The sequence below is a fragment of the Lacerta agilis genome, chromosome 3 (assembly GCF_009819535.1).
Source record: "Lacerta agilis isolate rLacAgi1 chromosome 3, rLacAgi1.pri, whole genome shotgun sequence".
NCBI lineage: Eukaryota > Metazoa > Chordata > Lepidosauria > Squamata > Lacertidae > Lacerta > Lacerta agilis.
In genome coordinates, this window is record NC_046314.1 from 2658404 (window position 1) to 2682168 (window position 23765).

A 23765-nucleotide genomic window follows, 5' to 3' on the forward strand; every position below is an offset into this window, starting at 1 on the left:
AACCTCACCCACAACCATACGCACACCACAGTATTTTCTAACATCTTGTCCCTAAAGGAAATGATCTTTTACTAAATGGTAACTTGGGAGGAAAGCAATGACAAACCTAGACAGCATCTTAGAAAGCAGAGACATCACCTTGCCGACAAAGGTCCGTATAGTTAAAGCTGTGGTTTTCCCAGTAGTAATGTATGGAAGTGAGAGCTGGACCATAAAGAAGACTGATCGCCAAAGAATTGATGCTTTTGAATTACAGTGCTGGAGGAGACTCTTGAGAGTCCCATGGACTGCAAAAAGATCAAACTTATCCATCCCTAAAGAAATCAGCCCTGAGTGCTCACTGGAAGGACAGATCCTGAAGTTGAGGCTCCAGTACATTGGCCACCTCATGAGAAGAGAAGACTCCCTAGAAAAGACCCTGATGTTGGGAAAGATGGAGGGCACAAGGAGAAGGGGACGACAGAAGATGAGATGGTTGGACAGTGTTCTCGAAGCGACTAGCATGAGTTTGGCCAAACTGCGGGAGGCAGTGGAGGATAGGCGTGCCTGGCGTGCTCTGGTCCATGGGGTCATGAAGAGTCGGACACGACTGAACGACTGAACAACAATAACTTATCATAGTGTATACATAATCATATTAGTTTTACTACTCAATTGTTTGCCTCCCTGGTCTCCATAGGATAAAACTTTAATAATAAATAAATAAAATAATCTGTAAAAAGGTCAGAAATCTATGGAAATAGGAGAGTACAGTACTAATGTTATTCTTACCACTTATCCATGCAATGTTATAAATAGTAATGCCAAAGCACACCATTGTGGAGGAACACTTTGCAAATGGTTCCCTACATTTGTCCTATGTAGTACTGGATAGCCATTAAAACTGAATAAATTTGTTTTAGAAGATTAATATTTTTAAAAGTCAACTGATTAATCACTTCAAATAAATATGCATATCACAGAAACCTAAAAATAGTTAGTTTTTTGGAGTGTGCAGAAGGGGCTGTAAGCCAGTTCATAATTTAGTACTACAGGCAGCAACCATGTTGTTCATGTCCAATTGATACTCGACTGCTGACACACAGGTCCTTTTGGAACAGAAAGAGGATGGAACGGGGGGGGGATTGGGTCAGGGCAGGCTTATGTCCACTCCACCAAAGCACGGTGGGGCAGGAACAGAACCCCTATGCAAAATGGTTGTTGTATGTATTTAGCTAGAAGACATGGTTAAAAGGAAACTCATTTTTTTTCATTCTTGCTTACAGTAACAAATCAGAGTAACACAATGCCTTAAATAGTTTCAGCCTCACAGATTAATTACCTCTCATCAATTAAATTTCACCTGTAATAATTAATCAACAAGTGTTAGGTGATTATTCTGCCAATTACACTGATTAAAAAATGGCAGCTATACAAACTATGACTGCACATTACACTATTATTGTCCCTGAAGGACTGTTTTCTCAACAAAATGAATGGCCCTTTCTGGGTCACATGTGGGGGCAGGGAAGAAGCAAATGGAAAGAATTGTTATGATGAAAATATAAATATGTTCAACCAGTTATACAAGTTACACCTTGCAAATGAACATGATCAAAATTCAAAGGCAGATCACTCAGATGTAATTTTAATTATTTCTACTTTTAACACCTTTCAGAAAAGTGTTATTGCTTAACTCAAATCCACCTGATAATCAATTGACATTACAGATTATTGTGATGTTGTGTTTTGGATAGGTGTGGAGATGCAAGACTGAAAGCCCATCACCTACTATCCTAGTGGGGACAACTCCATAATAACCTTCTGTTACATAGGGAGCTTCCCTTATGGATCAATTTCAGAAGCAATAGGTCTTTGGAGTCAATGGGCATGGTTAAAAGGCATGGTTACAACAAGTATGAACATAAATCAGACTTGCTAAACTAGCGTACTGTATTTTCAAACATTATTAGTCAACTTGATTGTAAGGAAAATAGTATGTTAAAGAAAGCTTGAAATTTCAGTGCAGGAATTTCAGGTGTCTTGTGAGGTTTGATCAAAAGTCCATGAGGGCATTTACACCCACACTGAATTCTTGCATGACCTAGCTTTTCCATTATCTTCAACTCGGTATATGTGGAAGAAACACACCTAAAGAGCCCCCGTTTTGAATCTTAGGCCCCATCTGTACCATACGCTGAAAGCAGTATCATGCCACTTCCCCCAAAGAAAATGTAGTTTGTTAAGGGTACTGAGAGTTGTTAGGAGGCCACCTATTCCCCTTACAGAGTTATAATTCTCAGAGTGTTTTAACAGTCAGCCCCTCTTTCCAGGGAACTCTGGGAATTGTAGCTTTGTGAGGCCTTTCTCAGCAATTCTCAGCACCCTTATCAAACTGCAGTTCCCAGGATTCTTCGTGGAAGCCTTGCTGTTTAAAGCAGCAAATTATTGGTTGAAAGTTAAAGTGCAGATGGGGCCTAAATCTGGTCCTGGGCCTCCTCTTTACATTTACTCCACAAACATAGAAAAAAGGAAAATCAAAGGAGTGGAGGAACTAACAAGAGGAATGGGGAAACACCACCAGCTTTGTATACCCTGAAGGAGGGCATGCGACCCCAGACCCTCCAAGTGTCACGATGTGGCCAGCATGACTCAATCGCTACTGGCGCACGGAGGTCCATGACTGAAGCCAGAGCGCACGAAAATGCCGTTTACCTTCCTGCAGTAGCGGAATATAAGTAACCATTGGTACTGCCGTAGGGAGTATATAACATCAAATACTATTGTGATATGAAAAGACAGCCTATGCCCTCACATAGATGCATTTTTGGTTTTCTAGTCAATACCTAGCCAACTCATGTTTGTTTTTTTTTTTTTAAAAAAAAATATAAAAGTGATAAATATATCTTCCATACATATATCTAAGTCTGAAAAATATATTATCTACTCTTCTGATAATATTATCAGAAGAGTAGAAAATATATTTTTTAGACTTAAGATATATTCCAAAAAGTTTCTTCTAAATTTATTTCATATTCATACCATGTATGGAAGATATATTTATCACTTATATATATATATATTAAAAATAACAAACATGAGTTGGCTAGGTATTGTCTCATTTTTTTTGTTAGCAAGTAAATATAATTTACTCTCTAACAACAACAACAACAAAAAGATAAAAAAGAATACTGGAAAAAACATGCATATCATTATGGCTATTACCAGAAAAATAGAAAACACATTTTCCAGACTTAATAAATTTCTTCTAAATTTATTTCATACTTGGATATATTTATTACTTTCATTTTTTTTAAAAAAAGTACAAACAGGAGTTGGCTAGGTAATGAACAGAAAACCAAAAATGCATATATATGAGGGCATATACTGTCTTTTAATCTGATTATCATTGTTGATTTAGTATACTTGACACAATGCCTTGAAACTTAACACAATGTAAATTAATAACAGCATCTGCCTGGATATTTAGCTAACTATAGTTAACTAAATTTTTAGTTCACTAGATTTTTTGTTAGCTAAGGGAATGTATGGTGTTCCAGTGTAAAGTCAGACTTGTAAGACGGCACTAACGTTAGCCTGAGGTGATATTAGCTGTACAGTCGCATGTGGTGTGAGACAAATACATTTCCTTCCACTGAGCATTATTTAATTTTCCCCCAATATCAGACCATTCTTTGTTTCAAAGCATATGATGCTGGTGAATCTAGTTCCTTCCTCCCCACTACTATTCATGACAACAACCAGTATTAAAAAACCCATCTGATACATAGTGGGTTGGATCTCATCACAACAACACAGCTCATAAAATCCCAACTATATGCTTTAATCCTTTTTGACTGCAGCAGCAACGCAAAGCATTATACACTTAAAGAAAAATCCCAACCTGCCATCCTGAAAAAATAATAATTGTGGCGCGTCAGTAACCAGATAGTATTCTCAAATTTCAGTGATCTAGACAGTGGAGCCTTCCCCCTATACTGTGCTCTGTTTCATGTGGTACAAGGCTTTAACTGGCCAAATCTCCCCCCTCCTCCCCACACTGAATCAGTAGAACAGTGAAGATCTTACTCTCTCTCTCCCTCTCTCTTTCTCTCTCTCTTTTTTAGCAGTGGCATATCAATGAGGCACAGATGTGTATTCCAACTCTGCATGGATGAGCACACTGTTCAATAGTGCTGGCTCACACGGTATCAGGGCAAGTTATCACTTCCCATGAAGGCACTCTTATCACCAGGGCCCAGAGAGGTGGCTGCAAATCGCAGCCTTTTTATTTTCAAGGCAGTTTTGCTGAACATTCAAGCTTCAAAGATTCACACTTCCAAAACTCTATAAGAGTTTGTGAACGCTCAATTTGCCAAAACTGTTTACAGTGTAATTGGGCACCGTACCTGTGTCCATGAGATAGCGAAGGCGCTTCTCCACCAGCGCGGCACGGGTGTCAATTTGCTTTTGCTCATTCTCTAGTGCTGCCAATTCTCCTACAACATACTGACTGGTGTCTTTGAACCCTTTCTGTTAAAGAGAACAAACAACAAGAAAAGACATCACTTGTTAAGTTGCATTTTTCCTTTCCAGAAACACTTAGTAAGGCACTTACCTAAATATCATGCTTACTACCAAACCAGGAAACACAATTCAGAAATCTCAACCATCTAACAAATTTCATTATGAGGTGCGTCCCATTAAAATCACTTATTGAAAGTTAGTTTTAAAGTTTCAAATCTCTTTGCTAACTTTTGAATTTCTATACAATTTTTATTTTAAACCTGTGCTGCTATAGATTATTATAAATTATCTCAGAAAAGAATCAAAGAGTTTAATACACCATAGGTCTAACCTATAAAGCTGCTTTTTCTACTACAATGGGGAAAAAATACTCATCAATTTTTATTTCGTCCTACACAGTCAATTTTTAGCCAGGGAATCTACAGCTAAACATATTAAGATTTGGGATTTGAAACAAACAAAAATCCCAACAACCGTGAACACCATTCTTTTCTTTGTGTTTCAATCCGTTGTGTAAATTTTAATGGTGCTATTCTACAAAAATAAAAGTCAAATGTCTTCTGGTTTTCCCCACAGAAATTGCTTGCGTTGCTACACATTGGTAGTCTGGTAAAAGCATTGCTAATTAATGCTGTTAAGAACCTGACAAGTGGCAACAAAAATGACTGAATAAATGCTCAGGTGCCACCACCATACTGCAAAAAGATAAAAAGCCTGCCATCTAGTTTGGGTTCATTCACCCCAACCTTATAGCAACATCATTTTAAAATTTTCAAACCTTTCATGTGATAAGTGTAACATAGAGCTTATCCAAGAAAGAAAGAAATATGAAGAAGATGTATTACTGGTTATTAATGCTATCCTGAAAGCCATGGCAGAAAACAACAGATCTCTCCAATGTTCTGAACTTATCAGCTATAAACATTGTTTTAATGAAAACTACCAATGGTGGTTCTGACTAGGCTATAGATAGATTCCTCTCAGTTCCAACTGGGATGTAATTTATATCTAAAACAGTGTTTAAGAAAATACGGTAGTTAAGTCATCATATGTTGAAACTGAAGCTCTGTTTTGGCAATACAAAAGTAAGGTAGATGTACTTTGGAATCACCAATAAGCCTCTTTGAGGATGTTAATTAAAACTCACTGAGAGCAGGTTAGCGCTGAAAAGCTCATTTTTGGGAATCCAATTGTCTTTTGCAAAGGAATGTATATATAGATATTACATTTTTAGGAAGGGATAAAATATGCAATTTCCTTGTCACGTCTCTACTAGTCGCTGGATGCGACAGCCAGCCACAATAAATTATTTTCTCCTCAAACAGTAGCTAAATGAATCAATACACAAAGTTATTTTTTTAAAAAAATTGTAATAAAAGTAAAAGCTCACAAGGTGGTACCTCTCAGAACCCATGGACAGTGTAGTTATTTTAGGACTGGGCAGACATGCAAATTTATAGGACACCAGTCCACCATCACCAGAAAGAAGAAAAGCAGCTGTGAAAGAATGGCTATTTTACTTTTCTCACCCCCATCCCCCCCAAACTGGTTGTGGCAGCCTCTCAAGTACAGGAAGGGAAGTATTGTGGGTGGAGGAACAATAATGAAAGGTAACTGCCTACTGTTCTTCGTAGTTAATTGAAAAGATTACAAAACCTTGCCAATGACAGCTCTCAGGACTGTACAAAATACTGTAAGGTTAAAAGGAATGCTGTGTCAGGATGAAAACTTCCCCAGAGTTCATATGTACAATTTGCATATATATTATGAACTTGCTGAGCAAGACCTCTTCAGCTTTATTAAAGCACAACTGTACTTAAATAAAAAAATTATCAGCTGGCAAATTGTTAGACGTGTGGTCATTCAGTATAAGAATTAAAACACTTCACATTATCTAGATGGCACTGAGCTCCTCAGCAAAAATAACTACTATTTAGACAAAAGGTGGAAAGCAATAAAAAAATGTCGCAAAAATTATGTGGTACCTCTAGACCAAAAAACAAAACAACCAATCCTCAAAACCAAAAACAAAAGGGGGAGGGGTGGCAGAAGGAAAAAAAACCCAGAAATAAAACATATTCAGGTCAAAACTTGTTCTTCTTCCTGTTTCTGTCCCGCAGCTGTCCATCAAAAGCAGCTTTCTCCCTGCGGTCTATCAAATATTTCCCTCACAAATCAATTTTACACATGATCAGCCCATACCCCTACTGAGCTGAACCTCCCCGTTAATTAAGTGAAGAAATTACCATATATATTATATTAATGCAAACATCATTCAGCTAGTAATTCACGGCTGATCTGGATAATGGAAAGGTTGAACACCCATTAACCCAAGCCAACAAAATGGGTTGGCTGAGAAATTCTAGCAGGTCTCATGTGACTTTTTCCTCTAACTGCAGCTCTGCGGTATCTGCTATTGTAATAATTAAAATCCTCCCGGTAGATCAATACTGGAATCTCTTTATGGGAAGTGCCCTGATGGAAATGTCTCAAGGAAGCTGGAGCTGTGGAACTCTGAAAAATTCATTTTTTTTAATCTGACAATTATCACCACGCTGCAGACTAATTCAACAGCGCACCCCTCTCACTCTGCTTTGAATGCACTGGAGATTGACATCTAAGAAAACCTAACATCTCATTTTAACAAATAAAGGCACTATTTCCACATACAGTTGAGAATTATCAGCAATCATGAAACCAGACAAAAAAATTAATATACATTAAGCACTTCATCTTCTGATGGCTTCCTCTGAGTTTCAGTTATCGCTGCCTTCTCCTCATTTCCTCTCTTTGTATCTTCCTGTATTGATCTCTGCCTTTTCATCTCTTGAAAAAAAAAAGAGAGGAAAGACATGTAAAATTATTATAATACTTGATATTTGTGTATTGAAATGTGGGCTTACATTATCTGGTTTTTAATATATTTATTGTTAAATATTATTAAATCATAACATTGCGGGTGGGAGGACAGCTTTTCAGAACATTTTTGCCTACCTGGTCTGTTTTCAACATATTGACTGAATGACTGAAGCTGAGTTTTTCTGACTGTGGAGTCCTTGCTGAACACAACAGGATTTCTAAAACATTCTGTTGCTTTTTGTAATCGCTCAGCACGATGTTCTTCTGTCTCATTCTGCCAGAAAAACCAGAACTGTACATCAAATTCTTTTGTTTATAAATATGTAGTTACAAATGAAAAATATATATTTCAACAAGAGAGAATATGTAGACTATTTGTGTTAGATAAAAATGACACCGGGAACCAGAAGAAAAGTGCTGAGCCCAAGAAAAGAGGTTTTGGCAAAACAAGCCCCTTTGATTATTAATATGGCAACTTCAGCCAGGGTTCTGCTGCTAGACACCAAAATCAGTTAACTGCATCAAATGTAACTTTGAACGAAGCAGAGTTTAAACAAAGGTTACTCTTCCTCAATTTGGATTCCCTGAGCATGGTGTACATAGGACTACACAGCAGTGTGTATACCCCTGAACATCATCTGTCACTTAAAGCAGCACAGTGGCTCTAGTCTTCTCCATACACCGCTTGCCCTGGTAAAGAATTCTGTCATCCTGAATGGACCCACAGACTTGTATGACAAGAAGAACTCGTTTCTAATTTTATGCCCATTGAGATAAATCACTAATGCTGGATGAAGGATAAAAGGTAGGATTATAATAGTACCCCAATGAACTGCATTTCACCAGCTATAACTTTCTGAATCCAGATTTGTAAGTAAGCCCTTTGCAGCTAAGGAAGCTGCAATTATCGTTTCCCAGAGCTTCCTATGTTAATGTTGGTAACAAATTCAAATGGGTCTATCAACACAAAATATCCCAGAAGACTAAACCACAGCAGTGTGTGGAAACTGCAGATACGAGGTGCTGTGTACCAAACAAATATTTCATTTTATACCTAATCTATTATTATTTTTATTAAGTGTTTTGAAAGTAAATAGGGAAAGGCTAAGATGCATGACTAATAGCTAAGCCTGCTGAATGCTGAAACTGGTTATCAAAAGCTACCAAGACTTTGCCCTTCCTCTGCATTGAGACAATTGGTAATGAGGGAGTTCTCCAATGGCCTATTCTCTAGCCTCAAGGAGGCCTGGGATACAGAATCCTCCAGGGAAGGTAACAGTTTATCCTTTTCCACAAACACAGAATGCCTCATTTATAAATGTGTAAACTGCATTTTATTAAGAACACAAATCCAACTCGTTGCTGAAAGCTTTAACAGAACAGATGGACACCATGTATTATTTCTTACAATATTAGAAAAGTGTTTAGACCTGGCTACCCTTTTCGTTGCAGCAACTTAAACAAAGAAAATAAAGCACACCCAATTAATAAAAAAATTGTGTATTTAGAGCATGCAATACCATTTTTGTCACATTAACTAAATCAAACTGACCTAATAGAGGGGGTTGGTGTGCCATTTTGTTGAGTTATTTCTATAAAGCATCACTTATGCTAGATTTGTTTTTTCAACCATCAAGCTGCTATGATTTTGCTTTTCTGAGAAAAGGATCTCTTCCAGCTCTTCATACAATAGCCATCTGACAGTCAAAACGCAGGTCTTTACCAAAATAAACAAACATGGCTAATTTTTTAGGCCTGGCAACATGCTAAAATATCAGTGCGATTAGCCAGCAAATCCCATTTTAAGAAGCCTTTTTATGACTGGGGACTTCTGCCACTTTACAAATGTATTCCTCTAAGCCCACTAATTCAGTTAGCCTTTTCAATCCATTGTATTATTCTGAGGCCAGCTTCATTTTGCATTAAATCCACTGCAGAAAGCTAAATTGAACGCAAAAAATCAGACTTGATCCAAGCTTCCCTTTGTTCAAAGATAGAGACTGAAAGTCCTCTGCTGCTGCCACACACTTTCATCACCAATTTATCGGAACCGACAGTGTAAAGGAAAAAGCAATGAAAGTCATTGTTTTGGGACTTCAAAGCATCTCTGTATCTGGGGGAGGAAATCCTTTCAGTCAGCAGTGTATACACCCACAGTCTGCAGGTGGGTGAAAAGTTATACATAAGTGGAACTGCCCCATAGGCATAAAAATCTTTTCACTTACTAGTAACAGTTGTGACCTAAAGAAGACAGTAAGATGCACCATTACATATACTGAATCTTTCTAGTTATGTCTAGGTAGAAAATAAGCAACCCAACCCAAAATGCACTGCACTACTTATACTATGTGGCATAAATGTTTAAGAAACGTACATGGGTTTATATAATAGTTTGATTTCAATATAGCAAAACCCAACAGTTAATCGTTAAAAGCAGGATTTAAAAAAAAGAAAAATAGGTGCAGGCACGCACCATGACCCCCCAACACTCCCACCACTGCTCCCCTGACCCCTGCTCGCCCCTCCCTGCACTTTTGCTGCTTCCTCCCCCTCCGTCGCTGCTGCTTCCAGTGGCACAGCCTCCCGCAGTTGCTTTGGCACGACCCTTACGACCCACAAAGCGCCTTCTGAGAATGTGCCTGATGATCACTGGCAGACACCTTGGGTCGCACCAAAGCAGCCCTGGGAGGCTGTGCCTGCAGCCATGGGAAGCAGCAGTGATGGAGGAGGAGGAGGAAGTGGCAAAGGTGCAGAGGGGCAAGTGAATGGGGTGGGAGTGGGCAAGTGGCAGCCGCAAGATGGTGGCAGGGGAAAAGGAGGTGGTGGTGTGTCCTATCGACTGAAAAAACACACTAGTTAAAAGAGATTAAAGGAAGGCCCTGTCCATATCTATGCAAATGAGAGAACTGACTTCAGTAGGAATCATGTACTGTACTTTACTTCCTACACTTACATAAATCTGAAATGACTAGTTGAAATAAAGAATGCCTAAATAGCTTGTGGTACAGTGGGCCAAGTGAGTAATCACTTGTACAACCAAGCACCACCCGTAAGAGGACACACACTGTCAAAACAAAAGGCAAGTGTTAAAATGTATATCTTCTTATACATCTGTACAGACATAACCATTAACAGCACAAATCAGCATCCAGAAGCCTCAAGTACTAAGACAATAGCTTAGTCCAAACGTACCTTAAACTCTTGCTCTGTGCTATCAATGACTGCTTTCTGAGCAGCACTGGAAAGTGAATTTGCCACCTGTGGCTGAGCTTCCAGGAGCTTCTTCAGCTTCCAATCCACCAACTTGCTGCTCTGTTCAGCTAAATATGCAAACACCACAATATAACGATCACACCCACAGAGACAAAGAGAAGAGTATTTAGATGTGGAGTCATTATAACAATGTATCAATTTAAGAGATTACATTTGGATTGCTCTGTTTATAACCTTTAAAGTGCAACTGATTTGGAAATGGAATACAGAACTCAGAATTTGAGGTACATAGAGCAATAATTTGACTCTAGGCTACAAATGTGATTCTTGATGCCTCTCTTCCCCATGCCCTTGCCACACAGTTATTTAAACTATACTTTTTACAATGTGGCTCATAATATATTGGTCAAATTGATTTCAATGGAGCTTTTTTATAAGGAGGTTTCCTTTTTAAGGGTTGAAGCTAATAAATGAGTTAAACAAACCAGATGTTAAGCTGTTTTAATTATGGTTTGGCTTACATCTTGCCAGTGGTGTAGGGAGCCTCTTTGCTGCCCGGGGCGGCAAACACGGGGGCACCCCCCTGGGGGCGGGGCGCTGTTCCCTAGCGCGTGCACGCGCCATGACGTCATGGCGTGCACACAGCATCCCGGGTGGACTGCGCATGTGCGGACATGCGCAGTCCACCCAAGATGGCGGGCGCGAGCGGCTGGCACCCCTTCCGTGCGGTGGTGCGGCAAGTTTTAAGGCTGCAGCACGCAAACAGCAGCAGAGACGCTGTACTGCTGTTCGCACGCTGCAGCCTTAAAACTTGTAGCGCCGCACGCACGCTGGCTTTGGAGGCGCCAATTGTGGGGCCCGCCCCCTACGCCTCCCTCACTGCATCTTGCTTAAACACGGTTTGTTTGCCAGCCTCACCCCAGACTCTCATCAAGCTCTACAGCTGCATATGTTGGAAAACAAAACAAACTTTGGAGAAGCTACTCATTTTTGAGATGACTTGTAGTTCACTATCTATGCCTACTTTATTTTTATTTTTTTCATCACTACCAAAATCGGTGAGGTCTTGTGTGTGCGTGTGAAATTGTTTTTTTGTGGAGGGTGGTAGTGGAATCTGGTCTTGGCCAGGTATTAACCACTCCTGTTCTAGTTATTACCTTGAGAACCTTTGGCCTCACCTGGACTGCTATCACAAACAGTAATCCACTTGCAACATTATAACTGCACTACTGTCTAAATCTTGCCATGGTGGAAGAATTATAACCACTGTGAATTGCTGTCAACCTCATGTGCTGGAAATACTGAGAGGCAAATTTGCTCATCTATACACATGTCAAATATCAAATGAATAAGTTTCATGTTCAGTCCTAGAGGTCTGAGTATAAGAAAGCAGATATATTTTATCATTCATATTCATCCTTTATGTTGTACTTCCCACGTGCAAAGTGCTTTGCTATTCCTGTATCATTAAAGCACTGCACAATATGTGTCTCTATTTTAACTTAACATTTGGGGAATTAAGGCAGCAAGACCAAAACTTGGTCAATACCTATGGCTGATCCAGGATTTAAACCATTGCCTTCGAGATACACAGCTACATATTTATTTATCCACTGACAAGTACATGAAAAATGATAGCACAATCTTTCTTATATATATTACAGATAAGCTAAGATTTGGTTACTTTGGACCAAACTACACAAGAAACAAAGATCTACAATTAGATCTGCTGCTTCTTTAAATTTAAGCACAACTAGGTGAAGCTATGTATGTATGTATGTATGTGTGTATGTATTTAAAACACATACTGTTTTTTAAAATTCCAAAGTGGTGTACAATATTAAAACCACACCATAAACAATAAAGATATGAATGGCTAGGAACATTTTCGCTAGTGTGCTCTACATGGCCATTTCTGAATAGGGATAGCCTGGTAGCCTCAAAGCTAGACTACAGTGGTACCTCTGGGGATCTGTTCCGGGGCTCCAGAGGTGTGCGTATCCAGAGGTATTGTGGTGTACCCTATATGGGGCTGTCCTTGAAGATGGTTCAGAAATTCCATCTAGGGCAAAAAGCTGCAAGAATGCTGGTAGGGGAAGCAAAAAGTCCCAATTTAAGGTGCAAAGCCTTAAATCAGGTATGGAGTACCTTGGGCCCGCCAGATGTTGTTGGATTCTAACTCCCATTAGTAAGCATGGTCAATGGCCAGTGGTGTTGGGAGCTGTAGTTCAAGAACATCTGGAGGGTAAAAGGTTCTTCGCACATGCCCTATATCAGAGGTCAGCAAACCTTTTCAGCAGGGGGCTTGTCCCTTGTCCCTCTGACCTTGTGGGGGGCCAGACTATTTTTTTTGGGGGGGGGGAGAACAAATTCCTATGCCCCACAAATAACCCAGAGATGCATTTTAAATAAAAGCACACATTCTACTCATGTAAAAACACACTGATTCCCAGACCGTCCATGGGCTGGATTTAGAAGGCGATTGGGCCAGCCCCAGCCCCCGGGCCTTAGCTTGCCTACCCATGCCCCATATGGTCTGTTGGTGGTCTCTATGTATGATGAAGTACAAATACATACCTAACCCCCCCTTCTCTCACCCCCTTGCCAGAGGAACCCACACACCTTACCAGGCCACCCATAGCAACAAAGGAGCGACTCCTAGCCACTCCAGCCCAGAGTGGAGAGGCACCATTTTTGCAACCCCTTGGGACCCCACCCTTGGCAGGGGCCAACCTAACCATTTCTTTATAGTTTTAGGAAGCTGGCTATGGTATAACATTTTCAGCAGGTGTTTGAATGAGGCAACACCTGATTTTGCTGCTGCTATTAGTAAATCACTATTTAGTGAATTGTTGTTGAGAGACAATTGTTGCTCTTGAGAGACAATGGAATGCGCCTTCGGGGATGAAGAAGAAGAAGAAGAAGATGATGAAGAAGAGGAGTTTGGATTTGATATCCCGCTTTTCACTACCTGAAGGAGTCTCAAAGCGGCTAACATTCTCCTTTCCCTTCCTCCCCACAACAAACACTCTGTGAGGTGAGTGGGGCTGAGAGACTTCAGAGAAGTGTGACTAGCCCAAGGTCACCCAGCAGCTGCATGTGGAGGAGGTGTTGGAGAACCACAGTACCTGCTGTGACTACAGAGACCAGTATCTCTTAACTGCTACCTCCCATGCTGTTTTTGCTACCTTAGCAGCACCTCTCCAGGGCACAAGCAGTGTGTGGTGGCCCACATGCTCCAGCACCCTGTTCTCACATTTGCCAACCAGATGCTTATAGTGAGCCTGCAAACAGGATCTGAACACAAGACTACCCTGCCTTCCTGTGGTTTCCAGCAACTCAAATTTAATCATCATCATCATTCTTTATTCGACCGTCAGTCAGAAAAAATATATATTAAGGTTTGGGGTATTAAAACTGGGTGTCGGACCCATATGTATTAAACTGTGTGCTAGACATTTCTAATCTCCTGGAATTAGCAAATGTAAAAGCTAATTAAGCCAAGCTAGTCTCTTGTGGTGTGGTGATTAACTTGGATGATAGGCCATTAAGAAACAGAGGATCAAAGGGACCCAGTGTTAGATGGCAAATGGATGGGACCCCTCCCTCAAGAGATAAAGCCAGAGTTTATAGTAGCAAGTAAGAAGCAATGTCAGTAGAGTTCAAGTTATGTGACCAATAAAATGCAAAGCAGCAGGCATAGCACAATGACTGATGTCAATCTGAATCCAATGTTGCAGCTAAGGGACCCTCTTGAGGTGATAACGCTGTGAACCCCTCCATTCACTGTAGGCTCAGATTGTCTATATGTGTAAATAAACCATAAATCCTAAAGACAGCACCGTTTCTTCTGTGCCTTATTTCAAAAAGGAAACATGGAACCCCAGGGACTCATGCACTGCTTGACTGGAGGTGGCATGCAACAAGATTAATGACCCAGCTATAAGCATTCTTCAGTGGAGGTTGAAAAAAGCAATCACTGATAGCCTTATCCTCCATGAATTTGTCTAATCCACCTTTAAAGCCATCTAAGTTGGTGGTCATCACTGCTTCTTGTGAGAACAAGTTCCATACTCAAAGCTGTGTGAAGAAGTCTTTCATTCAGCTTCATTGAGTTCCATTCAGCTTCACTGGATGGCCTTGAGTTATCATGTCCACACCATGGATAATTTTTTACTCTTTCTTCTACCAGGTTTCCATTAAAACTGTTACCGTATATACCTGTGTATAAGCCGACTTTTTCAGCCCATTTTTTGGGCTGAAAAAGCCGCCCTCGGCTTATACTCGGGTGAAGCGGACGGCTGCAGAGGGACAAGCGGCAAGAAAGGGATCCTTTCTTGCTGCTTGTCTCCCCTGCCCTGCCGATCCCGCATCTGTGACTGCTCTCTGATCCCTCGTCCTGCGGGGAGGGAAAAGTGGGGAGAAAGCGTTCCTGGCCGCTTTTCTCTCCCCATGCCTTGCGCAGAGCACGCACAGCACCGAGGGATTGGAGAACCGCTGCGCTGAGACTCTCTGATCCTGTGCCTGCTCTGCGCAAGGCATTGGGGAGGGAAAAACAGGGAGAAAGTGCTCCTCAATGCTTTTTCCTTTCCGATGCCTTGCACAGAGCAGTCACTGCTCTGTGCGAGGATCGCCTCTTCCTCCTCCTCCCGTCCCTTCTCCACGAAGAGGAACAGAGGTAGCGACGGTGGCAGCGGGAGCAGGAGGACGAGCATCGAGCAGGCGCGCGAGCCAGCTCAGTCCCAGAGAGCCTGTTGCTTTTGCCCCCATCCCATCCCAGCTCAGTCCGCCATAGAAACTGCCCACCCTGAAACTATCCACCCCTGAAACCTTCCTAGAATCTGCCCCCTTAATTCCTCCCTGAATATGCCCCCTCCCCGAGCCCTCCCTGTAAAGAAACACTTTCTTTCCAAGCCCTCCCTCTTAACCCCTGCCCATCCCAGCTCTGCCCACTGTAGAAACTGCGCTGAGACTCTATGATCCTGTGCCTGCTCTACCCCTGCCCATCCCAGCTCTGCCCACTGTAGAAACTGCGCTGAGACTCTATGATCCTGTGCCTGCTCTACCCCTGCCCATCCCAGCTCTGCCCACTGTAGAAACTGCGCTGAGACTCTATGATCCTGTGCCTGCTCTACCCCTGCCCATCCCAGCTCTGCCCACTGTAGAAACTGCGCTGAGACTCTATGATCCTGTGCCTGCTCTGCGCAACGCATCGGGGAGGGGAAAGCAGGGAGAAAGTGCTCCTCGATGTTTTTTTCCTCTCCGATGCCTTGCACAGAGCAGTCACTGCTCTGTGCGAGGATCGCCTCTTCCTCCTCCTCCCGTCCCTTCTCCCTGAAGGGGAACAGAAGTAGCGACGGGGGCAGCGGGAGCAGGAGGAGGACGAGTATCGAGCAGGGGCGCGAGCCGGCTCAGTCCCAGAGAGCCTGTTGCTTTTGCCCCCATCCCATCCCAGCTCAGTCCGCCATAGAAACTGCCCACCCTGAAACTATCCACCCCTGAAACCTTCCCAGAATCTGCCCCCTTAATTCCTCCCTGAATATGCCCCCTCCCCCTGAGCCCTCCCTGTAAAGAAACACTTTCTTTCCAAGCCTTCCCTCTTAACCCCTTACCCCATCCCAGCTCTGCCCACCCTAGAAACTACCCACCCTGAAATTTTCCCAGAATATGCCCCCTTGCCCCTGATGCCCTCCCTAAATATGCCCCACCCACCCCTGAAACCTTCCCAGAATCTGCCCCCTTCCCCCTTAATCCATTCCAGAATCTCCCCCCCTAATTCTTGCCTAAATATGCCCCCTCCCCCTGAGCCCTCCCTGTAAAGAGACCCTTTCTTTCCAAGCCTTCCCTCTTAACCCCTGCCCATCCCAGCTCTGCCCACCCTAGAAACTGCCCCCATCCCAGCTCTGCCCACCCTAGAAACTGCCCACCCTGAAACTTTCCCAGAATATGCCCCCTTGCCTCTCATGCCCTCCCTAAATATGCCCCACCCACCCTGAAACCTTCCCAGAATCTGCCCCCTTCCCCCTTAATCCATTCCAGAATCTCCCCCCTTAATTCCTCCCTGAATATGCCCCCTCCCCCTGAGCCCTCCCTGTAAAGAGACCCTTTCTTTCCAACCCTTCCCTCTTAACCCCTGCCCATCCCAGCTCTGCCCACCCTAGAAACTGCCCACTCTGAAACTTTCCCAGAATATGCCCCCTTGCCCCTGATGCCCTTCCTAAATATGCCCCACGCACCCCTTAATCCATCCTAGAATCTGCCCCCTCCCCCCAAAACCTTCCCAAAATATTCCCCTTGCCCCCTGAAATGTACCCACAATATGCCCCCTTACCCCCTGAGCCCTCCCTGTAAGAGACCCTTTCTTTCCAAGCCTTTTATTGGTATTTATTTTTATTTTTGAAATTTACCAGTAGCTGCTGCATTTCCCACCCTCGGCTTATGCTTAAGTCAATAAGTTTTCCCAGTTTTTTGTGGTCAAATTAGGTGCCTCGGCTTATATTTGCGTCGGCTTATACTCACGTATATACGGTATGTTGTATATTTTGATGACTTTATGAAATTTATGTATTATTGTTATCTCATCTGACCTTGTTGTAACCACCTGGTGGCTTGTTGAAAAAGCAGTATGTAATTCATCCAAAAAATTAACCAACCAACCAAATGAACAAACAAATTTGTTGCAGTGTGCAATCACCTCCTACATTTGTTCCCTTGAGGTCGAGGCAGCCTCTTGGGCTTGCCAATCAAAAGGTTGGCAGTTTGAATCCATGTGACAGGGTGAGCTCCCGTTGCTCTGTCCCAGCTTCTGCCAACTAGCAGTTCAAAAACATGCCAGTGCAAGTAGTGCCAAAAAAGCAACAAAAACCCCCGGCACCCAAAACTATTCACGATAAAATAAAAACTATTCACATGATAAATATTGCTATGCTAGAAGTGCAGTTTTAAGAAGTGGAGTGGTTAAGTGAATCAGGAAATCTCTGGTCCAAATCTCACCTCTGCTATGAACTCACTAACTGGCTTTAGAGCCTCAATAATGTAAGAGGGATAGTGAAACCAACCTACTGACTTGCAGGATTGTTGTAAGAATTACTGGAGGAAAGTTACCGGTATGTGAAACACCCTTTGAATATTCTGAAGTGATACGTATTGTTACTAGCAGGTTCTGAAATCAAACCAAATTATCTGATTCCCACATAAAGAAAATGGAAACCAGAAAACACAGACAACAACAACAACAACAACAACAACAACAACAACAACAACAACAACAAATTATTTATACCCCACCCATCTGTCTGGGTTTCCCCAGCCACTCTGGGTGGCTTCCAACAAAATATTAAAATACAATAGTCTGTTAAACATTAAAAGCTTCCCTAAACAGGGCTGCCTTCAGATGTCTTCTAAAAGTCTGGTAGTTGTTTTTCTCTTTGACATCTGGTGGGAGGGTGTTCCACAGGGCAGGTGCCACTACCAAGAAACCAGGAAGTGCTTGTGGACTTGAAGATGTATTTCCTGAATGCTTCAAGAAACCAGGAAAATACCTTCAAGACACTAACTACTAGGCTTTGTACCATAAATAATCCATAAGAATAAAGTACCCAAGTTCTGGTTGATAGCAAAAATAATAATCTTACAGGAGCCCAAGAAAGATCACTGACTTGCAGTGTTACCACCCTATCTCTTTACTAAGCTGCATGTGTTAATTACTAAAAGGATTTTCTTTCAAGGAATTGTTTTCACCATAATGTTCTGAATATAGATGAACCAAATTCCAGTGAATGATGAAACAATGTTACTTTAAAAAAAATGCATTAAGCGTGGTTTCTAAAAAAAAGGCCAAGAACAGTCTAGTGCAGGGATTACCAAACTATAGTCTGTGGACCCCCAGTGGTTTATGAGCTTCATTCAGGTGGGCTGTGGTTAAAGAAGGGAGACAGCACCCCCACTGCATTAACTAGTCATACTGACCTTTAAGTCTATTTTATTGCTTGTATTTCTTAAACTGCATTTTATTCTCGTTATAATTTGAATTTCTATGGAATTCAAATTATAACAACATAAAATGTAATGCTTAATAAAATAAGCAATAAAAATAACATTAAAAATCATACAACATCTTAGCATAGCACTTTACAATTGATACAACAGGCAACTGAATTAATTAAAAGGTCTGCCAAGACTCTTAGCACTTTTCATGAGGTCCATAGGGAAAATGGTTTGAGGATCACTGCTGTATATTCAGCTGCCCATATCATATTATATGGCCCAGATGGTTTTTTTTTTTTAAAGTGTTACTTGTAGACCCATGTCTGTGAAAATGTACCTTGATGTCACACAAAGGAGCAGGCTGTCTATGTACGGCTAAATATGAACGCCTTGTAGACGCAGGTGCGCTACTAGATCATTATCTTTGAGAAAACTCGGGGCGAAGAGGCTAGACCAAACAGAGGAGCCTGGAACTGAAAATGATGCTTGTCTATGGTGAACCAGATACTTTTGGTGATCTGAATGCATCTGAACATGGAAGTATGTTTCTCGAAGATTGATGAGAGTCGCCGATGTGAAGAACCTCCCTGATGGAGGTTAAGGACTCCATTTTGAATTTGTTGTAAGCAACACAGCCATTTAGGAACTTCAGATCGAGAACCGGCCAACATTTTTTTGTGCCCCCCCCTTTTCATTCTTCTCCCCCCCCCCCCGGCACAACAAATAAATTGAACAGAGGCCCTGGAAGTGAGCTGCAAGTGCGAAAGCCTTGGGTAGGATTTTCCTCTGCTTATCTTTAAATTCAGTCAATAAAATGGCGCATGGCAAAACGGAGCCTCAGCGTGCTAAAAAAGAGCATATTCAGTGACCCTGTAGGATTGCAATATACAGGGACATTCTGCAAGAAAGTAAACTTAATAAACTAAAGACAAGAACAACTAAGGTTGCTAAGGCAAACAAACAGGGGTGGGGAAGGACAAAATATTTTTTTTTGTAAAATTTGCAAGATTCAAGACAGTCACTAAAACTAAGGAAAACTAGCAAAAAGAAAGCAATAATAAAATGAGAACAAAACTGAAAACCTATCTGAAGAAGCAGGAGAGCCATGACAAACATCTTGCTGAGTCAGGCAGGAGAAAAAACCTGAAGAGGAAGTGCCTGTTTCCCACAAGTATCTCCTCCTGCCTGAGGTCATGTGAGAGGAAATACCCAATCCACTGTTCCCAGCGTCCCATGAAATAAATTAAATAGATCTTCTATAGCAGACAGCTGTGATTAACATAAACCTAAATTAGCCTAAACAAGTCTCCTGCTATTACTTTCAGAACACAAATGGACATAACCAACAATCCTCACTTTGAGGAGAAAATGAACAAATGCTAGGATTTGTTGCCATCATTATAATCAACTATAGCATAGTTATAGCAGACTTTAAATGAAGCTGCTATGATTATAGGAATTCTCCCTGCCCATGTGAGATGGGGGAGATCCTCTCTAATCAACAGAGGCCCACTTTGATCCCTGCTTTAGATTATTCATAATTTGGATGTATAGCCTTAATATATGGGGCCTACTGCACACAGGGCTTCAGCCTTTGCCTTTAGCCACCATTTTCATTTTGCAAATCACTCAGTCATAAAACCTACATAAATTATTGCCGGTAACAATACTGTCCAGTTCAAATTAACTTAAAATAACTATATATGCAGAACAACAACAAAAAAGATATTCTGTTAATTCTTACCCCATTTTGGAGATATTAGAAACATATATTAAAATCTATAATAATCAATCATTTTCTTGTTAACTGAAACCATACTAATCATGCAGAGAAGGCATTCATGATAGATAAATTAATCCAAGGGTTATAAAGGTCCCAAACAGATGTAATACTTGGCTGACATATTACAAAAGGCACTGATGAGGAAACTGGTGTTAGTCATGCAAAAGACACAAAATAGCCATTAGTTTAATTACCATCAGAATCAAGGTCAATTTCTAGGTTAGTATGTTGATCTTCACCGGCAGTAACAGTGCATTCAGGAATCTCCTCATTAGTAACTACCTCAATATTATCATTTCCACCCTCATCTGTGGGAACATGTCATAACAAAAGTTAGTGCTTTTCATCCTGTACATGCACCACAACACATCAATGAAAACTTTTAGTGTTTTAGTGTCAACACATTCATCATCTATGACACAGAAATGGAAAAAGTCACTGAAATATAGCAATTGGTTTATAGAAAAATAATGCTCTTTAAAGAAAATATCAGTTGCACACACACTGTATATACATCCTGTTTGTAAACATGCCAAGCTGTGCATTGTTAGCTTAAATTCAAGTTTACTGCTCAGCCAAGTGGACAGGTTGTTAAAGCACCTACTGGAGTTACACATGTTTGTGCTGCTACTACGGGTAGACAATATGATCTGACTCAAGTCTATCGCAGATTCCTATGTTCTGATACAAGCAGTCTGTAAAACAGAAGAATAAATCGCTGTGCAGATAAAGAGTACAGGTATTGCTGCAGCACACAGATTTTGCTACCCTGTAAATTCTTCTACTCATTTGCCAGAAAGGGGACCAGACACTGAGCAAAGTGATGTCTGTCCACCAGGGGCAGTTTTTTTTAGATTTGGCTAAGGACAGGATTAGTAGTAGCTGCCCCTAGACTGCTATCCCTGACTTCAGAAAGAGGACATCCTAGCTAACAACCACCCCACCCCAAGCAATGAACCCCTGCATGGAATTCTGACAAAAATGGAAAAGGAAGTGGAAATTGGCAATGTTTGCTTATTCGTCCCATGTCCAGAATGGAAACTGACCCAGCGAATATGATTGGTATTCATTGTTGTTGTTGCTTTCAATCTGGCTGGCCACTGTGAGAACAGGATGCTGTGTTAGATGGGTCATTGTCCTGATCCAGCAGCCTTATATTATGTTCACAACCATTATTCTAGGGCATGCATGACTTTTGCATTGTCTGACACACAAAGCATTATTTCCATCTGGAGTGAAGAGCTCAGATCTCGCTGAGGTCAATGTGCAGCTGAGTGTCTCATCACAATGATGAATCTAGCCTAAAGATTTCTTTCTTTCTGAGCCTCAACAGTTCTGACCCTGACCTTATTTTTGATGTATTTGAAACAATCTTCAAATAGCTTCAAGGAGGTTTTATTATTGTTTTTGGGGACATGACTGGTTGCTGTGCTTTCTTGGACACAAAATATGCCCAAGCATTTTGTGTAGCTTTGCCCCTGTTAGGAATAACACAGGGTTCCCCAAACTAAGGCCCGTGGGCCGGATGCGGCCCAATCGCCTTCTAAATCTGGCCCACGGACGGTCCGAGAATCAGCGTGTTTTTACATGAGTAGAATGTGTGCTTTTATTTAAAATGCACCTCTGGGTTATTTGTGGGGCATAGGAATTCATTCATATTCTTTTTCAAAATATAGTCCGGCCCCCCACAAGGTCTGAGGGACAGTGGACCAGGTCCCTGCTGAAAAAGTTTGCTGACCCATGGAATAACATGTTAAGTGCTACTTGGTGTAGAGAAAGTAGATAGAAAGAATCTCTCTCTCATATAGTAACAGAACCTGGAAGATTCAGGACAAATAAAAGGTAGTACTGCATCACACAGCACCTAGCTAAACGATGTAATTCACTACAACAAAATCTAGTGATGGCCACCAACTTTAACGTAGATTTAAAAGAGAATTAGGGAAATTGAAGGCTGTCAGAGGCTACTATTCATGTTCTGCCTCTGCTGTTAGGGGGAGTATGCCTCTGAATACCTAGTGGGGAAACTGCTATTACAATTGGGTTCTGTTTGGAGACTTTCTATAGGGATCTGGCTGGGCACTGTGAGAACAGGATGCTGGACCAGATGGGCTTTTGGTCTGATCCAAGAGGGTTCCTCTTTTGTTTTTATGGGGGTCTGATGGCATTTGCCATGACAATGATGACCTTACAAGACTTGTATTCTAGAAGGTTTCTCTATCTTTGAATATTGGTGAACATTCTAATGTTTGGACCTTGTAAACTCAAGATGCTTTCGTCTAGCTGACTTACCTTTTACACCTTTTATGTCACAATTGGATTTGCCCCTTCTATTCCTCCTGCACATGCCTGTTGCCACTCCCAAATGTGCTCTGGTGTGTTGGACAGATTTATGGAACACAGGAGTAGAAAGGGAGAACATTCCATTGTGCAAGGAGAAAGCTTTAGAGTCAATGGAATAGTGCTACGTTGAATACAACCTATTATGTGCAGCACTCAAATTTGAAGTCTGAATTTGCCTTTCATATCACATTAGAACATGATTTTGTGCCTTCTTACACAATTGCAGATCCAACCTGATAATTTTGGGCACAATTTGGAAGGGAAGGGCTGGTGGGAGGGCCAGGGCTGGAAGGGAGTAAGACACCCCCCTTTTCATTTTAGAAAATGATCTGTGATCAGGGGCGAAGGAAGGCTAACCAGCAGCCAGTGTGGGGTTTTGGGGCAAATTGCCCAGCGCTGCATGCGTGCGTGATGTACGTACTGTGCACGTATGCGCAGCTGGGCGGTTTGCTGACGGCACCACTTGAGCGTGGTTTGGATGGTGGTAGGATCCCACTGCAGTGGCAGTGGAGGGATCCTGTTGTTGTTCAGTCGTACAGTTGGGTCACGAAGAGTCCGACATGACTGAACAACAACAGGATCCCTCCACTGCCACTGCAGCCGTGAGCGGAGGATCCTCCGCACACGGCTGCAGCAGTGGGGGGTAGCAGGGCAAAACCCCCGTGGGGTGCCTTCTTGTCATCCCCCTCAGAGATGGCATCCGGGGTGAGCTGCCCCCCTGCCCCCTTCCTCCTCCACTGTCTGTGATCTCCTGATTTTGGCTGGGAGATTTCCCATCAGTTTTGAGTTTAAACAGGGATAGCTTAGGGAAAGTAGCCCATCTCCTTTTTCTTCAGTAAACCTCCAAAATGGCAAAATTAGAAACATGCCAAACTTGTAATTTTCTTTCAAGTATTCAGACAACATTTTAGGAGTAAAAACATATGGTACCACCAAATAAGGGTACAAGCCTTACTATAAGCCATTCTGCTGAAACTCTAAAACTGCAGGTCTCAAGAGAGGGTTGTGAATCTACTGGTTTTCTTCTGGAACACTGCTTGGTATGTCTCCAGTCACCTGGACCCACACCCTGTCT

The 23765-nt window shown here is 41.8% G+C and overlaps 1 protein-coding gene across 7 annotated transcripts in view; it reads right to left on the reverse strand.

Moving 5' to 3' along the window:
* EHBP1 (EH domain binding protein 1) overlaps nucleotides 1–23765 on the reverse strand; it is a 274386-nt gene that overhangs the window by 50752 nt on the left and 199869 nt on the right. For 5 of the 7 annotated variants that reach the window (XM_033145618.1, XM_033145622.1, XM_033145623.1 and 2 more), the window contains 5 exons: nucleotides 20542–20655; nucleotides 10558–10685; nucleotides 7501–7639; nucleotides 7226–7332; nucleotides 4389–4512 (listed from right to left, as the gene is read on the reverse strand). In XM_033145618.1, coding sequence (XP_033001509.1) covers nucleotides 4389–4512; nucleotides 7226–7332; nucleotides 7501–7639; nucleotides 10558–10685; nucleotides 20542–20655 — 612 coding nt within the window. The remainder of the gene's footprint in view (nucleotides 1–4388; nucleotides 4513–7225; nucleotides 7333–7500; nucleotides 7640–10557; nucleotides 10686–20541; nucleotides 20656–23765) is intronic. The other 2 variants (XM_033145621.1, XM_033145624.1) reach the window with 1 other exon arrangement.